We start from the raw sequence: 24,898 nt of genomic DNA, 5'->3' as shown, positions 1-24,898 counted from the left end.
ACTTAAAATGGTTAAAACTATAATTTTATTATGCATATTTTATCAAAACCGAAATCATTAGCAACATCTTAAGGTAACTGTTATCAAATGAACTGCAATCTTGGGAAATATTAATGATACATAGAAAAGAGTCTGCATGAAGTCAAGCAAAATGAGTTAAAGATTAAGAATCATTTCTTCTGGGGGTGGCCGGATGGCTCAGTTGGTTAGAGCGCGAGCTCAGAACAACAGGGTTGCCAGTTCAATTCCCACATGGGCCAGTGAACTGTGCCCTCCACAACTAGATTGAAGACAACGAGCTGCCATTGAGATTCTGGAGGGGGGGTCGGATGGCTCAGCCCACCGGTTCAATTCTCGCATGGGATGATGGGCTATGCCCCCTACAACTAAAGATTGAAAACGGCAACTGGACATGGAGCTGAGCAGCACCCTGCACAACTCGATTGAAGGATAATGACTTGGAGCTGATGGGCCCAGGAGAAACACACTGTTCCTCAATAAAATTGATTAAAAAAAATATTTCTTCAACACTGTAAGACTAATTCATATAATTTTTAAAGGAAATCAATGGTTTTTTTTTTTGTTTTTTTTTTTTACTATCAGAGTTTGACAGTTACTCCAAAAGGACACCCAACTCTCCTAAGGGAATTCACTAACCAGACATAAGCTAGTTACATGTCACCAATTAACATTCTCATACTAGTATTTCTGATAGTACATCAATACACATTGTTTTAAAATTAGTCTTAGAAGCTTGAGTATGGTTAGTGCCCCAAATGTGATCACCCTAGAATAAACTAATAAAACCGGTATTTGAACCTTCAAGGCTAAGAGCCTGTGTTTACCCCATCAAACGCACAATCATTATAAAGTCTTTACTTACCAGATTGGATTTATCTAACAAGGATGTAACAAATACTGAATTGGGATGTAGAATGAAAGCACACATTACAAAGAGGAAAGGTGAAGAGAGCAGAGGGTGTTACAAGTTATTAACTAGTATCAGGCAAACGCTCTCCAAAAAAAATATCAAGAGGAAAAAGTAAATAAAATTAACTTAACGCTAAGGGATATATGTGTAAGAAAGACATTTTATCTATGGACAATAGATACTTTCTCAAGTAGCTTAAATATTATTAAATTCCTGTAATGTGCAAGGAAAATACAACTTCTGGTTTCTGACTCCACAAGTAAGTAGCTTAGAAGTCACCACTTCATCCTGATAAATAAAAAGCTGAACGAATTGAAAATCAACAACTCTTAAGTCTATCTGCAAGGAAGTGAGGTCACAGGGTAATCTGCTGCCCTTAAAATTGGAGACAGACAGGTAGACACAAAAAATCCTAACATCCCAACGCTGAAATCTGAGGTGCTCAGGTAGGAAAACCCAAATGACAATTGACAAATTGCTGGAGGTTAGGTGTGAACAAATTTGAGTTCAAAATTCCAGGGGAACCCAGTCATAGGGGGCCATCACACTTTTCTGAGTTTTACCTCCAGGAACTTGACCAGGTTCTCACAGCAAACATCTGAGAAAAACCCCCTCGTGCTTCTGGCAGAGGGCGGAGGAAAAGGATCCACTTTGAAATAAACCAGACCACTCTGTTCTTCTTAACAGGCCTGCTCTCAAGAGAAACTAGTTAGTCTGAGTATAACCTGCTGGGGTGTTATCAAAGTCTTACTGACCTGGGGTAAATAATACCCAACTCCACTCAGCTCTAGCCTTCCCTGTGGGACAAGGGAAATAGATCTAACTCCAGTCTATTCTAGCTATCCTGTACTATCTAAGCGGGGGGAGGAACAAAAACTGACAAACACTTGTGAAGATCACTGTCTAGACACATGAGTTCACTAAAAGATAGAGTAAAGACTTAATCATAGGACTACAGAATGTCTCTCCTTCCCCCCCATTACTAAAGGCCTATTAACAGCAACTGCTTTTACCCACTACATTATATCCAGTAAGCAAGAAAAATTACAAGGTATACTAAAAGGCAAAAAGACAGTTTGAAAGGACAGGCAAGCTTCAGAACCAGACATAGCAGGGGTGTTGAAATTACCAGACTGGAAATTTCAAACAACTAGGATTAATGTAAAATAAGGGCTCTAATGGCTGAAGAAGACAGTCTGCAAGAACAGATGGCAATGTCAGCACAGAGATGGAAATCCAAAGAAAAAAAACAAAGAAATACCAGAGGTCAAAAACACTGTAGCAGAAACGAAGAATGATTTTGATGGGCTTATTAGAAGACTGGACATAGCTGAGGAAAGATTCTCAGACCTCGAGGACGTATCAACAGAAATCTCCAAAACTGAAATCTAAAGAAAACAAAGACTGAAAAAAAATAGAACAGAAAAGACCGTGGAACACTACAAAAGGTGTAATATATTCATAACAGGAATACCAGAAAAAAGGAACAGAAGAAATATGTAAAACAGTAATGACTGAGAATTTCTCCAAATGTTTGACACCAAACTACCGATCCAGGAAACTCAGAGAACGTCAAAGAAAAAAATGCTGAAATATCTACACTTAAGCATATGATTTTCAAACTACAGAAAATCAAAGATAATGTACAAAGATAGTGCCCAGGCTATTTTGCAAAAAAAGCTTCTTTCCCCCTTCTCCTTAGTGATACCCCTTCTTCTTCTGGTTCAAAAACCTAGCACTTAATGCTTCCCAGACCTTTAAAACATTACTGGGCTTGAAAATGACTCTTAAATAGTTAGCAATAAGCTAAGTGAGCTTAACTTTTAAAGTCCAATAAGTGAGCATAAAGGTTCTAATACCTGAGAATTTTACAACATAGGAATAAAAAAGGGCAAGTTAAAGAAGAGACAGGGAAAACTCTAACCCCAGAGTGACAACAGTTAGAGGAAACCTGTAGTCCCAGAATATCATTATCTATGCCAAGCAGTGCCCAAAATATTGAGAGTAGCTCTAAGGGAGGAAAAAGGTGATGAAAAACTGAAATCCTTTGATCTCATAATAATTAAATACAATACTTTTGGTTCAGTAACCACACCTAGAAATCGACCTTACAAAAATTAAGTCTGGAGGAAAAAGAATTCCAAGAAAATATCCACTATTAAATGATTACCTAAAACAGCAAACAAAAAAATACAAACATTAAATGTCCAACAATAAGGGTACGGTTAAAAAATAAAGTAAGGGCCGGCCTGGTGGCTCAGATGGTTAGAGCTCCGTGCTCCTAACTCCGAAGGCTGCCAGTTCGATTCCCACATGGGCCAGTGGGCTCTCAACCACAAGGTTGCTGGTTCAACTCCCGCAAGGGATGGTGGGCTCCGCCCCCTGCAACTAAGATAGAACATGGCACCTTGAGCTGAGCTGCCACTGAGCTGCCGGATGACTTGGTTGGTTGGAGTATGTCCTCTCAACCACAAGGTTGCCGGTTCGACTCCCGCAGGGGATGGTGGGCTGCGGCCCCTGCAACTAGCAATGGCAACTGGACCTGGAGCTGAGGTGCGCCCTCCACAGCTAAGATTGAAAGGACAACAACTTGACCGGAAAAAAGTCCTGGAAGTACATACTGTTCCCCAATAAAGTCCTGTTCCCCTTCCACCCCCCAAAAATAAGGTAAGATTACCAGTTACTAAAATAAATATGAATACAATTCAGAGATATTGAGAAATATCATTCATAAGTGAAATGGAATACAACAGTACCACTACTATAAATGAATCTATGTAAAATTTCATGAAGTTATAAATCACTGAGAAAGAAATTACAGTGGGCTCTAAATATATGAAAAGATCCTTTTCTTCGCTCATAATATGGGGAAAATGTACATAAACAATGCAGAGACAATGCATATAAGAACAGCAAATACCTACAAGTATGATAATACCTTGAGTTAGTAAAGTAGGGTAATAGGCATTCTATTATTTGCTGGTTGGAGGGCAGTCTGGAAAAATTTATCAGAATTACAAATGTATATAACCTCTGACAAAGCATCATAAAATGACACGGACAGATCTTTGGTAGATTCTATTTTCACAGATGGCTGCAACAAGATTTTCCCATTAACACATTCTTCTTACATGACAGTGACATTCCTCCCTCGAATCTGCGGGAGCCTGTGACTAGAACATAAGTAATGCTATGTGACTTCTAGGGCTAGGTCATAAAAGGCCACCCACCTTCCGCCTGGTACTTTTGGGACACTCATTCTTGATCCCAGCCATCAAACTGTGAGGAAACCCAAGCCAGGTGGTGAGGCCACCTGTAGGTATTTTGGCTGACAGCTCCTGCTGAGGTCACAACCAATAGCCACCAGCATCAACACCATATATGCTGAGATGATTCTAGCCCCAGCACTGACTGCAACCCATGGGAGATCAGAAAACCACCTACTAAGTCCACTCAACTGCAGGGACCATGAGAGATAATAAAATGATTTTGTTTTAAATCACTAAATTTTGGGGTCACTTATTTCTGAGAAGTAAACAACCGTAACTGTACTAAAGTGAAAAATATGGGGTATATTACAGTAAGCCTGATATGTTTCAAATTGTTTAAAAGGAGGAGAGAATACCTAGATTTGAATTTAATAGTAACTTTGCAGAAATATACAACAAAGTAACATTGTCTCTTGGGAAAAGAACTGAGTGGGGTAGGAGTAGATGAGAGGGAAACTTCAATGTAAGCCTTTTAAATCTAAATTTTGACTCAAATTAACAAAATAAAAATTAAAACTATGATGTATGTGGGTAGCATAAAATGAACACACTGGTGGTAAGTCTGGAATGTGTTATTTAAAATTTTATTTCAAAATACTTTCACATTATTTTCCTTATAAAGTGATATACAATATCTGTCAATATCTGTCAAGTACTACCCATTTCGTAACAGAATGCTTATGTTATCATACCCTAACTCTAACTTGGAACCAGATTTTCTAGTCTGATGGTTTCTTTAGCAATTCGGGAAAACAGAAGGAAAAAAAGAAACACACACACTCAAAATCAATTTCAGAATACAGGTGGCACTGAATAAAGATTTGTCTTCAATCCCAGCAGTTCCTTAGCTGTAAAACCTTAAACAAATCACCATTGTAGACTAGTTTCCTCATCTATAAAATTAGTATAGTGGTACCTCGGTTTTTGAACACAATCCACGAGTTCTGAAACGTTCGAAAACAGCCGACAGCTAGGCCTCAGGATCTTGCACTCAGCGGAAGCCGCGTGACATGTTCCACTTCCGAGGGGTGTTCGAAAACCGAAGCATTTACTTCTTGGTTTTACAGCGTTCACAAACCAAAATGTTCGTCAAAGGAGATGTTCGAAAACCGAGGTACCAATGTATTTCCTCATACAATGGTAAGGTCAAGATGAGATTTGGAAAAATGCTGTGTAAGTTCTATGACTGCATCATGTAACATAAAATCTAAAAATTGTCTTATGAACTATCTTGAAATTACTCTTTATTTCATAGAATTCACATTTCTAAAATTTACACATTACTTATGAATGCAACAGATTCGAGAAAGTTAGGATTCTCTAAATTCAAACCCTTTAATATTAAAGTAACTTATGTGTCCAAGACACAATCATGTTACAACTCAAATAAAATTGGTAGAAACTAAGTGGAACACCTTCTGGCTCTAGTTTTATGCAAAGATAAAGAACTGAGAAATGGTGAAGGTGTGCAGTGACTAGACTGCCACATCACCCGATTACCCTTTTCTTTTTTAGTTCAAAGAGTATCTAGCTTCGACTGTGAAAAGACGCTAAAAAAAAAACACCATGAACGACTGCTTCCTCACCCTACCTCATCACCTATATTACCTTGAAAAGAGGGTGAATGCTGCCCATCAACACTTACTTAAAATACAGAAATAGCTGGGAGATACTGCAAGTTCGATATACCACAATAAAGCAAGTATCACACACAATAAAGCAAGTCATAATCTTTGTGCTGATGGGGGAGGGTCTTGCCTTCCATTTGGGAGAAAAACACACACACAACATCTGTGAAGTGCAAAAGCAAAGTGTAATGAAATGAGGTATGCCTGTATTGTTTTGCAACACTTGTAAAACCTAAGGATGATGTCTCATTTTCAAAATTCAATATGAGACTTCAGTAACACTCTCATCTTGAGGAATTTAGTCATTTGGTAGCTAGAGTTCATGTTACAAGATAGTCAATAATCAAAAAACCAAAAACCTCTGAAATTACTCCGGTTGTTTTTCTCACTCTTACAAATCCTTATTCTCTTCCACTAAGAGGCTCGTTAACAAAAGGCTCCAAATGATGTTATCCTATGATAAAGTAGTTCAGCATGCATCATAACCAAGCTTGCTTATAAGTAACATCAGATTATTACCGTGTTAGACCCAAAGGGGAAAAGGAGTATTTTTCAAAAAGTTTTCTCCAGGAGCAGGGCTCTCACCAGAACTGATCTCAAACTTCCTGGCCTCCAGAACTGTGAGAAATAAACTTCTGCTCTTTAAGCCACCCCCAAAAATAATAAAATAAAATAAAATAAATTTCCTATATTTTTGTCAGAATTCTTACTCTATTAAAAGCAAATTTTAAATACAGCTTCCCACCCCACCACACCCCACTATCATTCAAAACCACATATCTTTCATGTGCCTCTCACTCTGTCTATGAAAAAGGTCAATTATCCAGAAATCTTAAATATTCAGAACAGACTCAAGAATAGAAAAGTAGCAATAGATTGAATGCGCCCAAGTTAGATGTCATCAAGTCCATGTGCCAAAGCTTATGTGACCTTATAGATTCCTTTAGTATGTAACTGATAATATACTTCCTTTTAATGTATATTCTCTCTGGGGATATATACGCACAATAAATGAAAAAAGAAAGATCAGTTGGAAATTTAGGCTTAATTTAAAAAGGGGTATGTTTCATACCTTACGTGTATTCAGTCTGTCTCCCATATTAAACCATGAGGTCATCTTTGGTTTCTAGGACTTAGCACAGTTGTTAGGAGCTTGGTAAATGTGTTGAGTAAATGAATTTTGAACACTTGAACAACACCAGAGGACATCAATGAATTAAGTATGACAGGACAAAAATTGATGTTCATGATCCCAAAATGTGAAACAAATTTTAAGAGGAAAAAAAAAAAGGTTAAATTGTTATTGACTGTATTGTTTAAAGTGGAGGAAAGTACACACTTAAAAAGAAGTTGGATCTAGAAGAATGCTTATTTAGTTCAGTGTGCGCATTTTACAAATGTGTAAACAGGGCTAAATACTTATGAAAGGGGATGAGGACTAGAACCAAGCTTACTGTCTCCTAATTCACAGCAATGTTTAAGTGGCCACAAATGTCTTAACCAAGGGTACTGGACAATAACTGATGTTAAGACTATTAAAAGGTAATTTTTTAGGTCATACTGGTACAAACCGATATGAAATATCAAAACCTATTTCAAATACTGAATATGTACTTTCTAGAAGGAAATAATATTATGCATAAAGATAATATTCTTTCACTTGAAACCAAGTGATTAACTTCCACAAGTTCTAACTCTTGCTGTATCACAAAGAACAATGAATATTTCAAAAACCATTTTTCTCATGAACCAAAAGCCATACACTTGGTGGTCCGTCTCTAGGTCTTCTGTCTTTTCTCAAAAGTACTTTTAATTGAAAAAAATGTGCAGATGCAAAAAGATAAAGACAAGTAAATAAATGCACAGATTACACTTACACAAACAAGTCTTTCAGAACGTTAACAAGGGCAGTGGTAGAAAGCCAACTGCTACAATAAAAACATGAATTATTCAGATTTAAATTTTCTGGCTGGCTTTTAGTTCTCAGTTTAAGAAGCAACTTTAATACATGCATATATGCAGTATTCTATTTAATTGTACTTTCTTCCTCTAAGAAAACTTCCACAAGTAACTTAGTTGATGTGAATGGCATACATTTAATGTAACATACACACGACTTTTGTGACCAATAAATGGGGAGAAAATTACTAAGAATATAGTACAGAGAATTTAAAAAAACTTAGTTGTAAATGTTCATGTTATCTACTTGAATGAATTTGCAAAAACTATTTTCAGGAAAGCTCAAACTTGCTTAAGTTTTTTTTTTTTTTAAATCTTATTCGTTCCTATGATTTTTAATGAAAAATTTTACCTTCTAAGAGAAGAAAATCTGGACATAAAAATTTTGAACATTGTCAAATTCTAAACCAAATGCCATGCACTAGGTAGAATAGTCACGATTCCAAAATAATGCTATGTCATGACAAGATAGCAAAACTATCATCAGTGATAAAAATAACTCAATAAAAAGTAATAGTGGTGATGGTAGTGGTAATAGCTAACATTAGTAAGCATTTTACTCTGTGCTAGGCATTCTACTAAGAAATTTATATGCACTTTCATTTAATACTTACAAAAAAAATATTTCACGTTAGATACTATTATTTCCATTTCTTGTAAGAGGAAAATGAAGCTGCACATGACTTGCCTATGATCTTGTAGCTGCTATGCAGTAGAGCTAGAATGTAAAATCAAATAATGTGGATAGAACTCCCACTTTCTAAACTATAATAGTTGACTTTTAAGAAAGTCCTGGTCATAAAATGTTCAAAGATTGTGTTAATAACTTTGAAACCAGCCTTGTTCCTCTTAATTTTAACAATTTTTCTCCATTAAATGTTTGGGCTATAAACAGAAAAACAAGTCCTTCGATCCCCTTGAAGGAAACTGGATGGATGTTAAATACGTTAAATATAGAAGTAGAATGAAGTCTATTCTTCCAGTAAAAACAACCCTGAAATAATTACTTTAGACAGTCTACTTAGGGTTAATAATTGCTGAAAATAGCTTTTAAAAAGAAGGCATTTATATCTTTTAAAATTAATTTAGCGCATAATTAGTCATTGATTACTTGTGGCAACAAAGGGGAGCAGTACAGGTACAGATGACTGAAAACTTGGGATACGCTAACTCCCTTAGTACTGACAAGGCAGAGAGAGCATCCTTGAGGGGACAGAGAAGGCCATGCTGTCTTAAAGAGGCCTACCAGGGTAACAGATTGTAGAAAGAAATACAAATACAAAGAAATACAGGTAATACGTGATGTAACCAGTACAAAATAATTTTAATTTTCAAACTGGAAGTTGGATGAACAGTATTTTTAAAAAATCCTACAAAACCACAGTTAAAAAAAAGAAAAGGAATTATTCCATTTGTGGCAGAACAACATTAGTGTAAATGTAACACTGTCTACTCAGAACACAGAAAGTAGTGGTTCTCAAACTAGTGTGCATCAGAATCATCTGGAAGACGTGTTAAAACTTAAGATTGCCGACCCCAGTGTTTTGATTCAATATCAGAGTTTGCATTTTTAACAAGTTCCCAGGTAATGCAGATGCTTCTGGAATACGTAACACTCTTTGAGAACTATTTCTCTAAACTAAAGCTCAAAAACTACAGTACCAGAGAGAGGAATGTTATCAATACTCTCATGTATAGTTCTGTAACCTAAACTTCAGAGTATGTAAAACATTTCTTTGATGATTAGTACATACAAAATTAAACGGTGGTATCAAACATCTACCTCTCAAAAGAGAAAAGGGTCGAATGACTGCATTCTATTTCATTGTATATTCTGACCGAGGATTCATTTGTTTATAAGTATCATGAAAATGTCTTTTTAAAAAACAAATACTGTGGTTTTTTTGACACGAGGAGGAACTCACCAGAAATCTTTAAAGTCTTCAGGTTTTCAAGGTGTTGATGAAAGATGACGATCCCTACCATCCAACAAGTACTTACTAAGTGTTATTGCTCCTTCAGATGAGATAGCAAGTAAAGACAACCTAATGCTCCTTGCTAACTTGGGCTAGACAAACAATAAGAACATAAATATCATGCAGATTTTAAACCCCTACAAATAAACTAGGCATCTGTAAAAGTGCTAAACACACCACCTACCTAGCTAATCTCATTATGAGTGCTATAGGGTCAAGGGGCAGGAGTGTGGCGTATGGTGAGACTACATGGATTCTTAAATCAAGCTATCATGTTTAGGACGAATCACACAAACTACAGAAGAAACCCTGATATTCTTGATGAATGTAAGGTTCTAGAACACCCAAATTCAAAAGTGCAGATATGATTTCCACTTTAAAACACAATAAAACAGAGATGAAACGTTTAAGTGGTTCAGGTCATAATGTTACTAGATATAAACAGGTAAAAGATCAGTGAAAAAGTGCCCAATAGCCAGTAATTAATAAAACGTAGACAATCTAATTGGGATTAAGTGGAAATTATATATATGTATACATACACACATTATCATAAGATATATATACATTTATGATGCACTGATATGGGGTTAAATTTTTCTTTTAAATGTCACTGAGATGTCATTAGAAAAAAATACACTTAGAAGATAATTGAAGTATCCAAAACAAAACCGAAAACTATTCTGAAGCTCCTCAGGCTCAAACAAACTTTCCAAGGATTTAAGTTCTTTACTACGGTACTTCAGTGTTTTTATTACTTTAATATGTACTGTAAAATGGAGAGGGTGGCATATAGCAAGTCTCAAACCTATTTGGCCCAGGTATTTAGCCTAGAATACAAATGTACTTTGGGAAATGCTGCCATTGACAACCACTTGCCAAGAAAACAGTTATAATAACTTTTTGCACCAGCTTAAGGTGGGTAAACATTACCTAGCAGTCTTTAAAACTCTTCCTACCATGTGGGCCAGCTAGCTTTGGCCCAATGTGCTTTCTGGAAGAGGCTAAACCTTGAGAGATTATTTCATCACTAAACCAGATACACAGATACACACATTCATACACACACACACACACACACACACACACACACGCACGCGCGCACGGTGCCAAAAAAATGTATACACATTTTAAGGAAAAAACTATTAAAATTGTAATACTCAATATATACTGATTAACAAAAGATGATCCATGTGTGTAAATTTTTTTTTTTTGGCACCCCCGGTATATATATATGTATTAAAAAAAAAAAAAAATCACAAAGTATGTATATTGTCCATTAAACTTTTAAAAACTACCAAGACTTTTCTAATTCAAAATAACAGCTCCATGATACGGACTGCATTTTTGATGCTCACTCATTATAAAAAACACTAAACACTAAAATGATATATAACACTGTAACAGGATTATACAAACATTAAGAGGGTGACAAATGCTATTATATTTCCTACCTATAGGGAAAAGCCAGGAGGTGGTAGTTCTGTAATTTATCTGACTGGAAGTCTGAGACTATGAATAAAATTTTCAAGTGCACTGACTTGAAAACATACACTAAAGGCACAGCATAAAATTATGCTTCTGAAAGATGGATTCTAAGAAGCTGCTACATGCCAGTGGATATGTCTTAACATATTTCAAAAGTTTGATTTTTTTTAAATGTATGAGGTTAAAATAAATTTATACCCCCAAAAATATGGTACTGCTTACCTGAATACCCCTTGCAAAACATTCTGAATCTTAAAGCTGTTTTCTATCTCCAAAACTGAACTGTTAGTTGTCTTCTCCTTATCCTGCATCTTACTTTTCCCTCATATTGGTCCTACCACAACCACTATATGAAGTGCTTACTCTGCTTCTTCCCTGCTCTTCTGTTGTCTTTCTCCCCAGGTCCCAATCCCCTTTCACGTCTCTCTCCTTTAATCACTTTTTCTTTTCCCTCACTCTAGAAGCATTCTTAAACAAGTTAAATAAAATTTAATTAATTTTATAAATCAGTGCAATTTACAAATAGTCAAATTATTTCAAATTAGACTTTTAAGGTTAATTCTTTTACTATTTATTCTTACAAATGTCATCATTCTAAAGCTAATATAATTCAGCATACACTTGCATTAATTTGAAGATGCTTCTAATCATTATCAAGAAATAAATACCATATCAAATCTTATTACTTGGGACATTGATTCTACTCATATTTGTGTATTTCGGCTTCCATATGACCATCTTGGGGATAACCAGGAAATCAAATGTAGAAAGATGCTATCTTAACAAAAACCAAGGTAAATTTAAAGCGTGATATCTGCCGAACAGCTTTTTTCTTCACTGTGTGACCTAGTTAAGTATTCACCATCACACAACTGGTACTGCAAAATCATTTTTGCCAACGTATGATTCAATTAAATGAAGGGAAAAAAGAAAATCTCACCCCCGATGGTACTCTCTTGAAATTCATGAAATTGGCCTTTCACAAAACGAAGCACTAGGCTTGATTTGCCAACAGCAGACTCTCCCAGAAGTACTAGTTTGAACTGGCATATTTTATTTCCAGTATTTGGTCCATTGGGTCTTGTTGCTCCTCGATTAGCCATGTCCAAATTTGAAAGAAGTCCCTAATTTCAATCTCTTAAATGAACTTCCAGGATGCAAGGTATCAATTTTTTTCTTTCTGGAGATCAAGAAACCTGTAAAGAAAAAAACACAAAGTAATTAAATATATAAATCAGTAAAACAAAATACATCTAACAGTAATCAATTTAGTAAATTCTGTCTATAATATATTATTGCATGACAATTATAATGTCTACTGGACAATAAATGTCATTTAGTTCAATTCACGATCTTTGTAATGAAATAATGTAAAGGCATACAATTTGAGCCTAAAATCATGCTGTTATTTTCAGGGCCTTAAAAAAAATTTTTTTTTAAAGCTAACCTTTATTAAACACTCAACTTTGTGCCGGGTAGTTTTAAGTACTTAACATAACCACTCAACTATCTTACAAAGTTAGACTATTACAATCCTTAAAAATGAGGGAACAGGCACATTTTTCCCTCATTCAAGATTGGTTAACTTGATTGAGGTGACATAGCCACTATGACAGACCTGAGATGTAGCTGAGTTTCAAACTCAGGCAACCGGAGAGGTGACTCAAGAGTTCAGGTTCTGGAATCAGACTGACTGGATTAAAATGGTTTTAAGGAAAATTAAGTTAATAACTGGAAAGCTCTTAGAACAGAATAAGAGCTAAATAAATGTTGGCTATTATTTAAAGGTCTCTGTTAAATTGTACATGCTTTTTTGTTTAATTAACGGTTATTCTGGAGCAACAAATATTTTAAGGCTCCCAGGTTTGTAAGTCTAATAGCTAAAAGACTTAAAACTATTTCCGCATGTGCTCAAGTACATCATACATGGAAGTGTTAACAGTCGTTCTTTATGTGGTGAGGTTATTGGTGTCTTGTTTGTACGTTTCTGTAGCTTTTGGGCTATCAATTAAATATGATTATTTTCTATTAAATACATTTAGAAAAAAACTAGCCACAATGGCAGCGTTATGTCTTCTCTTATCATCTAATAATGCTAACTTTCAGTCTCAAAGGAATTAGCAAACATTTAAAGAACTCTTTTCCAATCTACTCGCAAAGCAATCCTAAATTTTCTCCCATCTTTAATCAAAATCTGATCATGTGCTCACTAACAATATTAAATCTGATGATTCCCTCCCTAAAATCAATTATTTTTCATTTAGGTACCTCCTAAGCAAACTGCCTTCCCCATGAATTGACAAAAATCGTATCAGAGACCTCGCATTCGAGATAATAAAATCATCTCTGCCTTACATAACAGAAGGTTTGAAGAATCCTTACTTTTTAGTAATACAGAAATACTTACAGATGAAATCTGTCTGAACTGCTTCCAAATAATGGGGATGTAAATAAAACAAGATTGGTCATAAAAAAATTGAAGCTAGGTGATGGGTTCTCTTATACTGTTCTCTAGCACATCTGCCATCCCACCCCTTTTTAAAAAATACCAGATTTGGGATCTATTCTAGCTGGCTACACCAATTTCTGCCAGAGCAAGCTCTTTCATTCCCAACTCTCCATTTCCAGAGTACCTAACTTACACAGCTGTGAGAATTAAATGATATATATATATATATAATATATATATATACAGTGACTAACACATAATAGATATTGAAAATTGGCAAAGAGTCCCTGTGCTGAAATAATGACCAAATATCAACAGAATACCATGTAGCCTGAAAAATGGACCTACACACCTTCAGATATCATACACAATTGAAACCCTTCCCAAATGTCAGATTACCTACAAAACAGCAAATTACATTATTCATCAAGGACAATATGCTCCAAATTTTCATGGTACTTCCAAAATTTCAGGAAAAACACTGATTCCCCCCACAAAAAAGAGACTATGATTTAGTTTTGCCTTCTAAGGTTCAAAGCTGTTGGATTACGGTTTACCATAAGTTCTCAAACAGGAAATAACTAAATTTAATTATAAATACACAACATAACATTAAGGTTAAAAATTATGCACAATCATTGTATTCACCACTAATCCTTCTGCAAGACAAAGGTTTTGTATAAAACGCATCTTACTCGTTTGGCAGTAAGTGGTTTTGTACAGGTAACGTGCTTCTGCGCTCTTTGAGCAAAACTGGATTGCCCACAGCAGCGAACTTTTGCTGGGCCTTATTTTGTGCCAAGCACTAGTCTATGAGTTTCACGTACAGCAACCCTACGAGCTCACGTCAGTATCCCCATTTGACATTAAAAACAAAGTTTCTGAGCTGTCCCGAATTATCCCAGTGGTATACACGTGATTTTCCCCTACTCGTTAAACGAAAGGCAACTGATTCAACACTGGGACTCCATTTAAACGGAAGACAAAAACCAACGAGGTGAATCGTGACGTTCAGGGCTCAACAAGCCTAAAAGCCTCCGAGGTAACCAGCCTCCAGGGAAGAGAAGGGCAGCGCAGGTTTTATGGCCTCCACCGACGGAGCTCGGGCAGCGGCCTCGCTGCTGAATCCTTTCAGGCTGCGGTTCCGCAGCCGCCTCAGCCGAGACGAGAGTCCCTAGACAGCCTATCTCGACCAGCCGCCTCCTCCCCTCTCCATTGCCCGTCTTTGGAAGTGGAAGGTAGGCGGAGCTCCCCAAATTCACACCTGCCCTCGGCCGCGGCCTCGGAGCGAACCTGAGCAACTGGGACCAAACTCGAGGTCGCCCAAACAAGCGGGACCCGCCGGGCGCCTTGCCCACGTCTCCCGCGCTCCTCCCTTGACTCGGACCTGGCTCGGGCCGGGACATCCCCCTCTCCGAAGACGGCAGGCCCGGGGCCAGCCGGCACGGCGGCCTCCCGTACTCTTTCACGGCGCCATCTTGAGAAGGGAAGAGGGTGACACCCGTCGCTCCCCCAGCTAGTCCCCAAATCCTGGTCTCCAGAGCCTCTAGAAGGATGAGTCACCGGGGCAGGCAGGACGAGACGCCGGGTTCGACCGCTCTCTGACTCCGGGCACGGGCGCGCGTGCGGTGAAAGGGGCGAGGGACTCAGTGCCGGACGGACTGGGGACCGCGGATAACTAGGGGTCCCGGACCGCTCCAGGCAGAGGGAGGGACGGTTTCGTTACCTGCGACTGCGGCGCGCGGAGCTGCGGGGCTGAAGCTTCCTGGCAGCAGGTCCCAGGCGTAGCCCGACAAAAGGCTGAAGCTGTGGCTGGGGTGGCTGCGCCTCTCTTTCTCGTGCCGCTCCCCTCAGACTGGACGGTGCGGGGCTCGTGCCGTGGTGCCGCCCCCGTCGGGCTCCGTCTCCGCCTCTTTCCGCTCCGCCTTCCTCTTTTCTTTCCCCTCCTCCCCGGTGGCCGGCGCTCGAGTTCCTACTAATTCTTCCTCTTCCTCCCTCTTCTGCCTCCTCCCCTCAGGCTGGCCGCCGGCTTCTTCGCAAACCAAAACACAAACACAGAAGTCCCAGCGCGAGAGCCACTTCCGCCGTCCGGCGTCGGCCTCGCCGCCACGTCTCTTCACGTAGGGAGCTACGCCCCTTCGTCACTTCCGGTAGCCGCCAGTCCGACCGCTCCATCCGCTCCCCCGCCCCCTCTCAAAGCCCTGCCAATCTCAGCTGGTCCCGGGGCGGGGCGGGGTGTGTCATGTGACCTCCCCAATATCACTGCCTCCCTCCCCCCCAGGCGCGCGGGACCCCGCCCCCGCTGGCGCCATTGTTATCGGGGCGGCGGCCTTGGGTTCCCAGCGTCGGGGCGGGGGAGGAACTCCATGACTGCCTGGTTTTTCGGGAACCCGGGGAGAACCTGGGTTTGTTGTGCTCAGTCTTCGTGCAGAGACGAAGTTCCCTCTGTGACTATTAGCTCAGGGTCTTCTTTATCCTACCGCGTAACATCCCAGTCCCGGCCACCCAGCTGGGGGGCTTTTTTGAGGGACCCCCAGTATGTCCCTGGGGATAAAGACAGTAAGTGGTATTTACTCCAGGGAGGAAGTTAAGACCCTCCCAATCCTAAAAGTTGCCTTTAGGCAGGGAAATGTTAATAACTTGCTTAAGAGTTTAAGCCAGAGTTGACTGGTTTTGGTGGGGAGCGGCAAATCCTAAAATCACAGCTAGCCTCATTCAGTTTCCCTTCGTGAGTTGCCTTGCTGCGTGCTTTGCAGGAGGTACCTGAAGTGGTCCTCGTGGCTGTCTGTCTAGTACGGTGCCTGGCAGCCAGGAGTCTTCAGCCATGTCTGTGGAATTAATGAAGGAGGCGTGCCTGTTTTACAGTTAAATCATTGGAGGCACAGAGATTGTGCCACTTGTCCAAAATAACCGCGCAGTTGGTGATGAAACTGCATTCTCACCTGCAGGCTGGCCCCGGAACCTGAGTTCTTAAGCACAGTTCCAGTGAAACACAGTTCAAAACCAATTACCCGCCGCTGCAGATCTGCGGTAAGACAGGCTGCTCTGCTTACATCTCACGCGATAGACAGGATTTAGCCAGGCATCTGAGACAAACCAAATGTTGTTGCAATTTGGTAGAATGTTACATTGATTTTCCCTCAGGATAATGGCTACTTGTCAGTATGCAGTTGACCATGGGTAGCTCTGTTGTGAGGACCTCAATATCGATTGTTGACGGTGTGTACTTGGGGTAAGATACCCTGTGGATGATCAGTCAGCATTCTACCATGAAGGTGATTTGCACCCTTGAACAGCCAGTCTTTCAGATGACTCCCTAGTTATTAACCAGAAGAGCATGATGTGTCATAATGTAAATGGTATCTGTGGCACTTTATCTCCAAGGAATTGTTCCAATATGGCATGTTAGTCATGGTGATACCTCTTGGACAATTCTGGGAAGAATCAGGAAACAGGATATGTCACATCGGTTTTGGCATGTCAACAGTCTGTCCATAACCAGTCCTGGACCAGCACAAACCTGCTTCTGCTTGATGCCTGGTATTAACAGCCTTCCGATCACCCGGGCTTGAAAGAGCAGAATCATCATCAACCCTTCTTTCCCCTCATAAACCATTGTCCTTTCCAGCACCAAAATTGTTCTACTCCCCAAATCTAAGCTCTAACCCCAATACCTGGGCCATGGTAGTATTTATATAAACTGGAATTAATGTACACGCTTGCCTTTTCAATCCTTTCTTTACACTTGAGTAAGTCACACTCAAAAATGTTCGGTAGTATCTCATTACTTGCTAAATAGAGTCCAAAATTCTTCAACTTTAGACCCAGCCCACTTTCATTCTATTTCTATAGCCTACCTATCCGCAAACTGGCCCTTACTCATACCAGTCTACTCTTTGTTCCTAGAATGTTTCCTGTGTGTTCTTACCTTGGCATCTTTTGAGCACTGTTCTTTCCACCTAGAACACGATTACCACCCATCACTGAAGGTCTTACCTTGGCCAGGATGCCAACTCGTCTGTACAGCAGCTGAGGATACTTCTACAGGTTTTAATTATCTTTTTTTAATTTTTGCTGCTTTCATGATACTTTGTTTTACTTCTATAATGGTTCCAATATCTACCTTATTTTACCGTTAAAGAGTGCCTCAACTTTTCTCTTCAGGCTTTTATGTCTGTTAGGATTTTAAAGTTCTTAAGGGCCAGGATCATAATTTTTTCATCATTTCAATTCCTCGCGGGGTACCTCTGATTAATAAAATAGAGACCCCCAAAATATTTGTGAACTTAATTACATTTTGAATGGTGAACATTTGATTTAAGAAGACCTTACAAATAACACATGGACACTGACATTTACAAACTGCTAGGAACTCCCCATTTCATCAATTTCATTGTTCTAGGATATTGCTTCTTCATTTCTTTCTACCAATTTTGTGTTTTAATTCACCTCCTTCAATAATGCATTACATAATATTTTATAGTTTAGTCATAATGTTTGTGTGGGAGAGTACTACTCCAGTGGCTAGCACTTCTAAGATCCAGTGATAATTTGGGAAAGATTAAAATGCCACAGTAAAGCTTTGCTTTTATGTTGCCACTCTCAATATATCATTTTTTTTTCTAACCCCAGATAACTGAGGAGGACTCATAATTGCATACATATTTTAGTGTCAAATGTGGGATCCTACTAATTGATAGAATTTGTTAAAGAAGCTACAAAATGGATGGGCCCTAAGTAAAGTCATCAAGACGTGAACACTACCCTTAGTGCTGCCTTTACCCTGAAATCTCTAAACACCCACTTACAAATTCCTGGCATCTCTCTCAATCACCCTATGTCTTCTACCTTCTCTTCAATGGTATCTTTCCTCCATTATGTAGTTGAAGAATAAGTTTTTGCATAGGTGGTAATAAATGGTAACTTACTTTTAACTTAGACTCTCTGGAGAAAACCAAAAGGTAATTCTAACATACAGAATTGTAGACATGGTGGCAAGGCAGTGAGAAAAAGACTATGGAAACTTGAGTTAGTCATTTAAAAGATCTCTGCAGGGCATCATTCCAGCCTCAGCTCATATGTTACCTATCAATTGCCGGATTGACTTCAGTTGACTTCTAAGCCCACCGATTCTAAAGTAGCTTCCTTCCACATCAAAGCATTCTATTTTCTTGATAATAGTTATCAATATGTGAAATGATCTTATTTATTGATTTACTTGATGGTTATCTATCCCTACTAGAATATAAATTCTGTGAAATAGGGATTGGCTTATATTTCATTGTATCTCTAGCACTGACACAAAGCAGAGACGCAATAGATATTTGTAAAACAAAAGAACTGAATGAACACTTATACAAATAATACCTTGGTGTACACATTATCAAATCATTTAAAGTGCTAACAGGGATGAGTATTTGTATTAACTATCTAGAAAATTACAGTACACAGTTTTTACAAATGGTAAATATTAATAGTATTCTCTAATCATTTAAATTTTTTTTAATTTTACAAATGTTTCGTAGAGTTCTTACAAAGATTGGAATCCTATAAATTCCATTCAAATTCTAAGCTAGATTTTCTATATCCCCTATGTGTGTAGAACATGACAAACATTCACCAAATACGCTTTCATTAAAATCTGACAGTGTAACCCCAATTTGAAGAAAATCCCATACTTGAAAACAAAGTTTGAGTTTGCCACAATATTTAAAAAATTCAATATGCACTATTGTGTAACATATCTCAAACTCTGGTATATTTCCTTTAAATGCTGTTTAAAGCCTAGTTATTAAAGTGTAAGTATTCTCAAAGACTTTAAGATATTTCTATACTACAGCTGACAAATATAACTTTACAGAATTTAAAGTAGTTCTTTAGTGCTAAAAGAATTAAACGCAGTGTACATGTACAAGGAAGGACCTAAAATTAGTGGTCCCCACCAGAAAGAGGGTTACTTACTCCCTGATCACCGGTAACATTAATAGACCAATGGCCAGGAGGAAGTCTTGAAAGATAAAGATCTTTAATCTGGAAATGAAATACAAAAGATAGACTATGTCTAGGTCCTTTTGTAGAGAGCAGTAATTTAGGAGTCAACAGGGTATCATCCTCACAGGAAACAAAACCTTCTCTGGTAAGCATATGCTCTCGTGTCCAAGACCATTTCCTTTAAGTTTTCTTGCCCTCCAAATCTACTAAAGAAAGGGGGAAAAGAATAACAGACTAAAGAAGGGAGAGAAAGACGAAGAGGGAGAGAGTAAGGATGAGAGAGAGAGAAACCGAGCCAGAAGGGGAGAGAATTAGTTGGGGATCCGCCAGAGAATTGCCCTTCAAGCCCCGCCCCTGTTTCCCAGGTAACCGGGTAAACAGACCTTCATCTCCTTTCCCTGTGAGAACTCCGCTAGGTGTTAAGGGGTAGGCTGGAAGCAGTGCAGAGTGGAGATGTGCTCTTCCGTGAGAGAGGTATCCCCCAAAGGCTTGGAGCCCCCCAAGAAATTGGGAACTTCCCTCCAGCCAGGTACAGCTTTCCCCTTAGAGATGAGCACCTTTGGAGGAATGAGGGTGTCTGAGAGAAATTCTCCCCTGAGCATGGAGGTCGGATTCACCCATGAAGGAAAGGATGACTTAGGAGAGAGGAGAGTCTTCATGGGAACAAAATCTCCCCCAGAGTTGGGGCTCAGAGAGGGATTAGGAAAAGAAGATTCCCCATGGAGGGAGAGCCTCTTGATTAGTAATAAACATGAGGAGAGGATGGCATCACCACAAACAAAATCTCCATTAAGCAAAGGGCTGGAAATGAGATTTAAAAGACAGAATATTTCTAGGAACCCTATGGAGAGCAGTAATTTAGGAGTCAACATGGTTTCTTCCTCACAGGAAACAAAACCTTGTCTGGGTATGCTGCCAGGAAGAGTGGGTTTAGAAAATGAGTGTCTTCCGGCGGGGTATTCTCCTGGAAGGATAATGAGGCCTCCCTTGGGCATGGTGTACGAAAGTCCACAGGCTCTAGGGAGCAGGAGAAGTCCTGTGGCTGGTGCCCCTGAAGGGTTAGGGGCTTCCGTGGGGAAACAGTCGGTTCTGGGTGAGGAACTTAGGCAGGAACTGGAAAAAGAGTCGACCTGTGTGATGATGAAGCCCAGTGCAGAGATGAAGCCTCCTGTGGAGGTGGACATTGGGCTACCCCAACCAGAGGAGCCAGATGAAATGAAGATTGTAGAACCCCAAATGGGCTTGGTGATAGACCCTGAGTGCGAGTTTGTCCAACAACCTGAAGAGAAAAAGGAGGCTGAAAACATTGAGCCAGGACTGGAACCTCCAGATCACATCAGACCCATATATTCTGGGAAATTTTTTGATCGAATGCCTTGCTGGCCAAGTGTAAGTTTTTTTTCTAGTACTTTCCCTAGGAGCTACTGTATGTATAGCCATATCTTTATATTGATGATAAACTGATAAGACTGTTTGGATGTGTGGGGTCAAACTGCAGAGATTTCATTGGGATTCTGATATAGCTTATCTCATTGGACTCTTTCCAGCTGTTACTTTGTCTGATCTCCTCTGATTCTCTGCCTCCCTTCCTAGATGTCAGCTTTGTTTTCTGTGCACGCCAGTGGTTCTTCTTCATTTTTCCTTGTTTTCTCCTTTGACCTTCATTTCATTCCTCAATCTGTATTTTCTCAATCCTCTCACAGAGATACATCTTGTATCCTAATATTCATGTTTATTTTTCCATTCATTGTTATTCTGTGAGTTATTTATTCTTTCAGCAAAGATTTGTGGCCATTGTGTTGGGCACAGGGCAATATAAAGGGAAAAGCACACGATCCCTTTAGCTCTGTCTGAAGGAGAGGAGAAAAGCTTTACAGAGCAGATAACATTTGAGCTAATCTCACCTTACTGAAAGGTGTCAGTACTTGTCAGATGGAAAACAGTTTAGAGCATCTTGATCAAAGGCATAGAACATGACCAAAGCTTCTTGTGTTTGGGAAATATAAGCAATTCTGTTTAGTCAGCATAGTGTTAAGAGATGAAGATGAAGAAGAAACCTGTGGAATAAACCCAAAAGTCCAGAATGCCGGGGTAAAACATGAATACAGAAGCAATGGTGGTTCTTATAAGGAAAGAGAAATAAAATTTCCTGTATAATTCTGATATCAGTAGTAATGATGGACCAGAAGGGGGAGATGTTAGGTGATAGGAAAACAAAGGCTATTCCAGAGTAATGACAGCCTGAAATTAATGTAGAGTTGGAAAGAATAGAGAAGAGAATGCAATTTTGAGAGCTTTTGAGAAGATGATATTGTTATGAATTGCCATTCAGCTGTGAACCTATATAGTGAAAGGGAATGATCTAATGATCACTTTTATTTTGGTTGCAAATAGTGTTGGCCATTCTGAGTTTGAGATATCTACAGGATACCAGATGAAGAAGCCAAGGAGATAGTTGGTAATGTGAGACAGTTGGAACCATGGGTGGGGATGAGAAGAGGGGTCTAAGCAAGAACCTTAGGTAACACGTTTATGAGGTAGTCAGAGAAAGAAATGTCAACTAAGTGAGTTCTTGATGACAAGGATTGTATCTTCTTTATCATGTAGCTTCATGGCATATCGCAATGCCTGGCATATAGTAGTCATTCAGTAAATATATATATTTGATAAATGGAAGGAAGACTAGATGATTAAATGGGAGACAGAACAGTCAGAGAAGAACGAGTCCAAGAGAATGGTATTGAGGAATATAAAGGAAGCATCTTTAAGGTATTCTGGGAATAAGAGATTCCATACACTGAGATTTGAGAATACAATTCAGCTGAAACAGTTACAGTGATTCTGCAGAATTTTGTGTGCATCTACAGACTTTTTTTGTTCCTCTTAAGACTCAGGGTGTTCTTTTGTCTTTGACCCACTTTGCTTTCTTGTTCCCTTATTGGATTTTTCCAGCCACTCTTCTCACTCAACCACACCTGCTTCTCCTTTCTGGATTGGTTATGCAGTCTGTGGCATCAGACCTGAACTCACACACAAGCAGAGAACAGCTTCTGGTTTCCAGCACAGACAATTCTAAAACCTCTGCTTCCTCCGACCTCTCACATCCTCCTGTTAAATGTAATAGCACAGAGAACTGAGTCAAGGAGAAAGTGACTAGGAGTGTTAAAACATCTCTGACAGGATAAATAGGAAAAAGATTAATTAGCTTTGAACAGTAAGAAAATTAGCAACATTGTTAGAATGGGAGAATTCAGATTCCGATATACTGAAAAACAAATGGGAAATTAGAATTGGGGAAAGCTACTGGGATTTTTTTTTTTTCCTTAAGAAGTATGACAGTGAATAAATAGGAGTAAAGATTTCATTTAGGAATCATTTATTTAGTGAATCAGTAGAGTAGTTTGACATACCACAGTGGTAATAATAACGGGTGGAACCAGATCCTAGGTAAGCAGGAGGGGGTGGAATTAGGATCATAGGCAAGAAGAGAGATTAGCCTTGACTAGAAAAAAGGCTCTTTAAAATAATTTTTTCTATTAAAAAATCTATTTTTACTAGAAAACAAAAATAATAACACTATAGAAAATTTAGAAAACACCCATAATCTTATCCTAACACAATGACTACTAGCACTATGCTGAATTCACATTAACATCTATTGGCAACTTACTATATCCATGTAACTATTTATGGAGCTTTGCAGGTATTACCTCATTTGCTCTCATAACATGAGTCAGCTACTGTTACTGAATTCCATTTTACAGGTGAGGAAACTGAGACAAGCTAGATAATTTGGATACAGTGAGGAAGTGGTAGCCCCAGGATTTGCAGTCGCAACTCCTGACTCGAGTCTGAATTCCTGACTATACTACACTTCTCGTAACACTTTTCTCCAAATGCATTTTTATGTAGCTGTTATAATAAGCATAAAAATTTGTCTTGATTTTCACTTATTTAATAAGCATTCAGTGTTATTACAGAGATTTCAGAAGATCTTTTAATGGTAAAAACCAATATTTCTTTAAGCCAAGATATAATTTTGCAATTAACTCATTCCCTCTATTTCTGAACATTAGATTTTTTTCAGGTTTTTCTATAAAAACAGTCTATGAACATCTATATGTCTTAGAATGTTTCCTTAGGATAGAGTTTCAGACGAAACCAAAGGATGGATCTTTTTCTAGTTCCTATTGCCAAATCCCTTCCTGAAAGATTGTGCCACTAAATTTTAAAAATTGATAATGATTTGTTAGGCATTGTTTTAATTCACATTTATTTGATTGATAATGAGATTGAAAATTGCTCTAGATGTTCATTTTCATTGTTTTTCTTATTCTTGTATCTGAACACCTTGCTAAAGTCTTAATAGTCTTACTTACTTATCATTATTTCTTTTGGATTTTCTAGGTAGACAATTATATTACACTTTTGTCTTTCCCTCTTTAGTGTATATACCTCTTATTTCTATTTTCTCATTGCATTGCCTGTAATCAGTAATATGATAATGAAAGTAAGGTCACTTTTCTGACTTTAACGGGAATGAGTCCAATGCTTCACTACCGTGTTTCCCTGAAAATAAGACCTAGCTGGACCATCAGCTCTAATGAGGATTTTGGAGCAAAAATTAATATAAGACCTGGTTTTCCTTTACTATAATACAAGACCAGGTAGAATAGAATAGAATAATATAATATAATATAATATAATGTAATGTAATATAATATAATACCAGGTCTTATATGAATTTTTGCTCCAAAAGATGCATTAGAGCTTATTGTCCGGCTGGGTCTTATTTTTGAGGAATCACGGTATTAAGTATTATTTTTGATGAAAATTTCTGATGTATCAAGTTAAGGACACCTGTATCCATTCCCAGTTTGCTAATAATGTTTAAAAATCAGGAATAGACCTTGAGCTATGAAAAGTTTTTCCATTTGTTGAAATATGTATTTTCCAGATTAAAATGGTTAATTTTCTAATAGCGAACCACTTTCATATTTTTTGGCTAAGCCCTATGTGGTTGTGACATGTTATTATAATATGAATTGCCAATATTTTTACTAAGAGTTTTACATTTACGATCCCATGTAAGAATAGACAGTAGTTTCTCTTTTTGTGCTATCTTCCTCTGAGTTTGGTATTAGGGTAATACTATTAGATTGGAGCAAAAGTGCTGTTTCAAAGGTTAAAAATAATTGCAAAAACCA

At 38.4% G+C, this 24,898-nt stretch overlaps 2 protein-coding genes across 2 annotated transcripts in view; one reads left to right on the top strand and one right to left on the bottom strand.

The window, feature by feature from the left end:
- RAB5A (RAB5A, member RAS oncogene family) overlaps nucleotides 1-15,820 on the bottom strand; it is a 33,418-nt gene extending 17,598 nt beyond the window's left edge. The window contains exons 1-2 of the mRNA XM_081073442.1: nucleotides 15,427-15,820; nucleotides 12,192-12,447 (exon numbers count right to left, since the gene is read on the bottom strand). Coding sequence (XP_080929568.1) covers nucleotides 12,192-12,354 — 163 coding nt within the window. The 5' untranslated portion in view covers nucleotides 12,355-12,447; nucleotides 15,427-15,820. The remainder of the gene's footprint in view (nucleotides 1-12,191; nucleotides 12,448-15,426) is intronic.
- Nucleotides 15,821-20,144: 4,324 nt separating this feature from the next.
- EFHB (EF-hand domain family member B) overlaps nucleotides 20,145-24,898 on the top strand; it is a gene marked incomplete at its 5' end in the record, with an annotated part of 37,260 nt that continues 32,506 nt past the window's right edge. The window contains one exon of the mRNA XM_081072184.1: nucleotides 20,145-21,080. Within this exon, the coding sequence (XP_080928310.1) occupies nucleotides 20,145-21,080 (936 nt within the window). The remainder of the gene's footprint in view (nucleotides 21,081-24,898) is intronic.

This window comes from Rhinolophus hipposideros, assembly GCF_964194185.1.
Source record: "Rhinolophus hipposideros genome assembly, chromosome: 14".
NCBI lineage: Eukaryota > Metazoa > Chordata > Mammalia > Chiroptera > Rhinolophidae > Rhinolophus > Rhinolophus hipposideros.
Note: the sequence above shows the minus strand (reverse complement) of the source record. Positions and strands in the feature narration are given on the sequence as shown.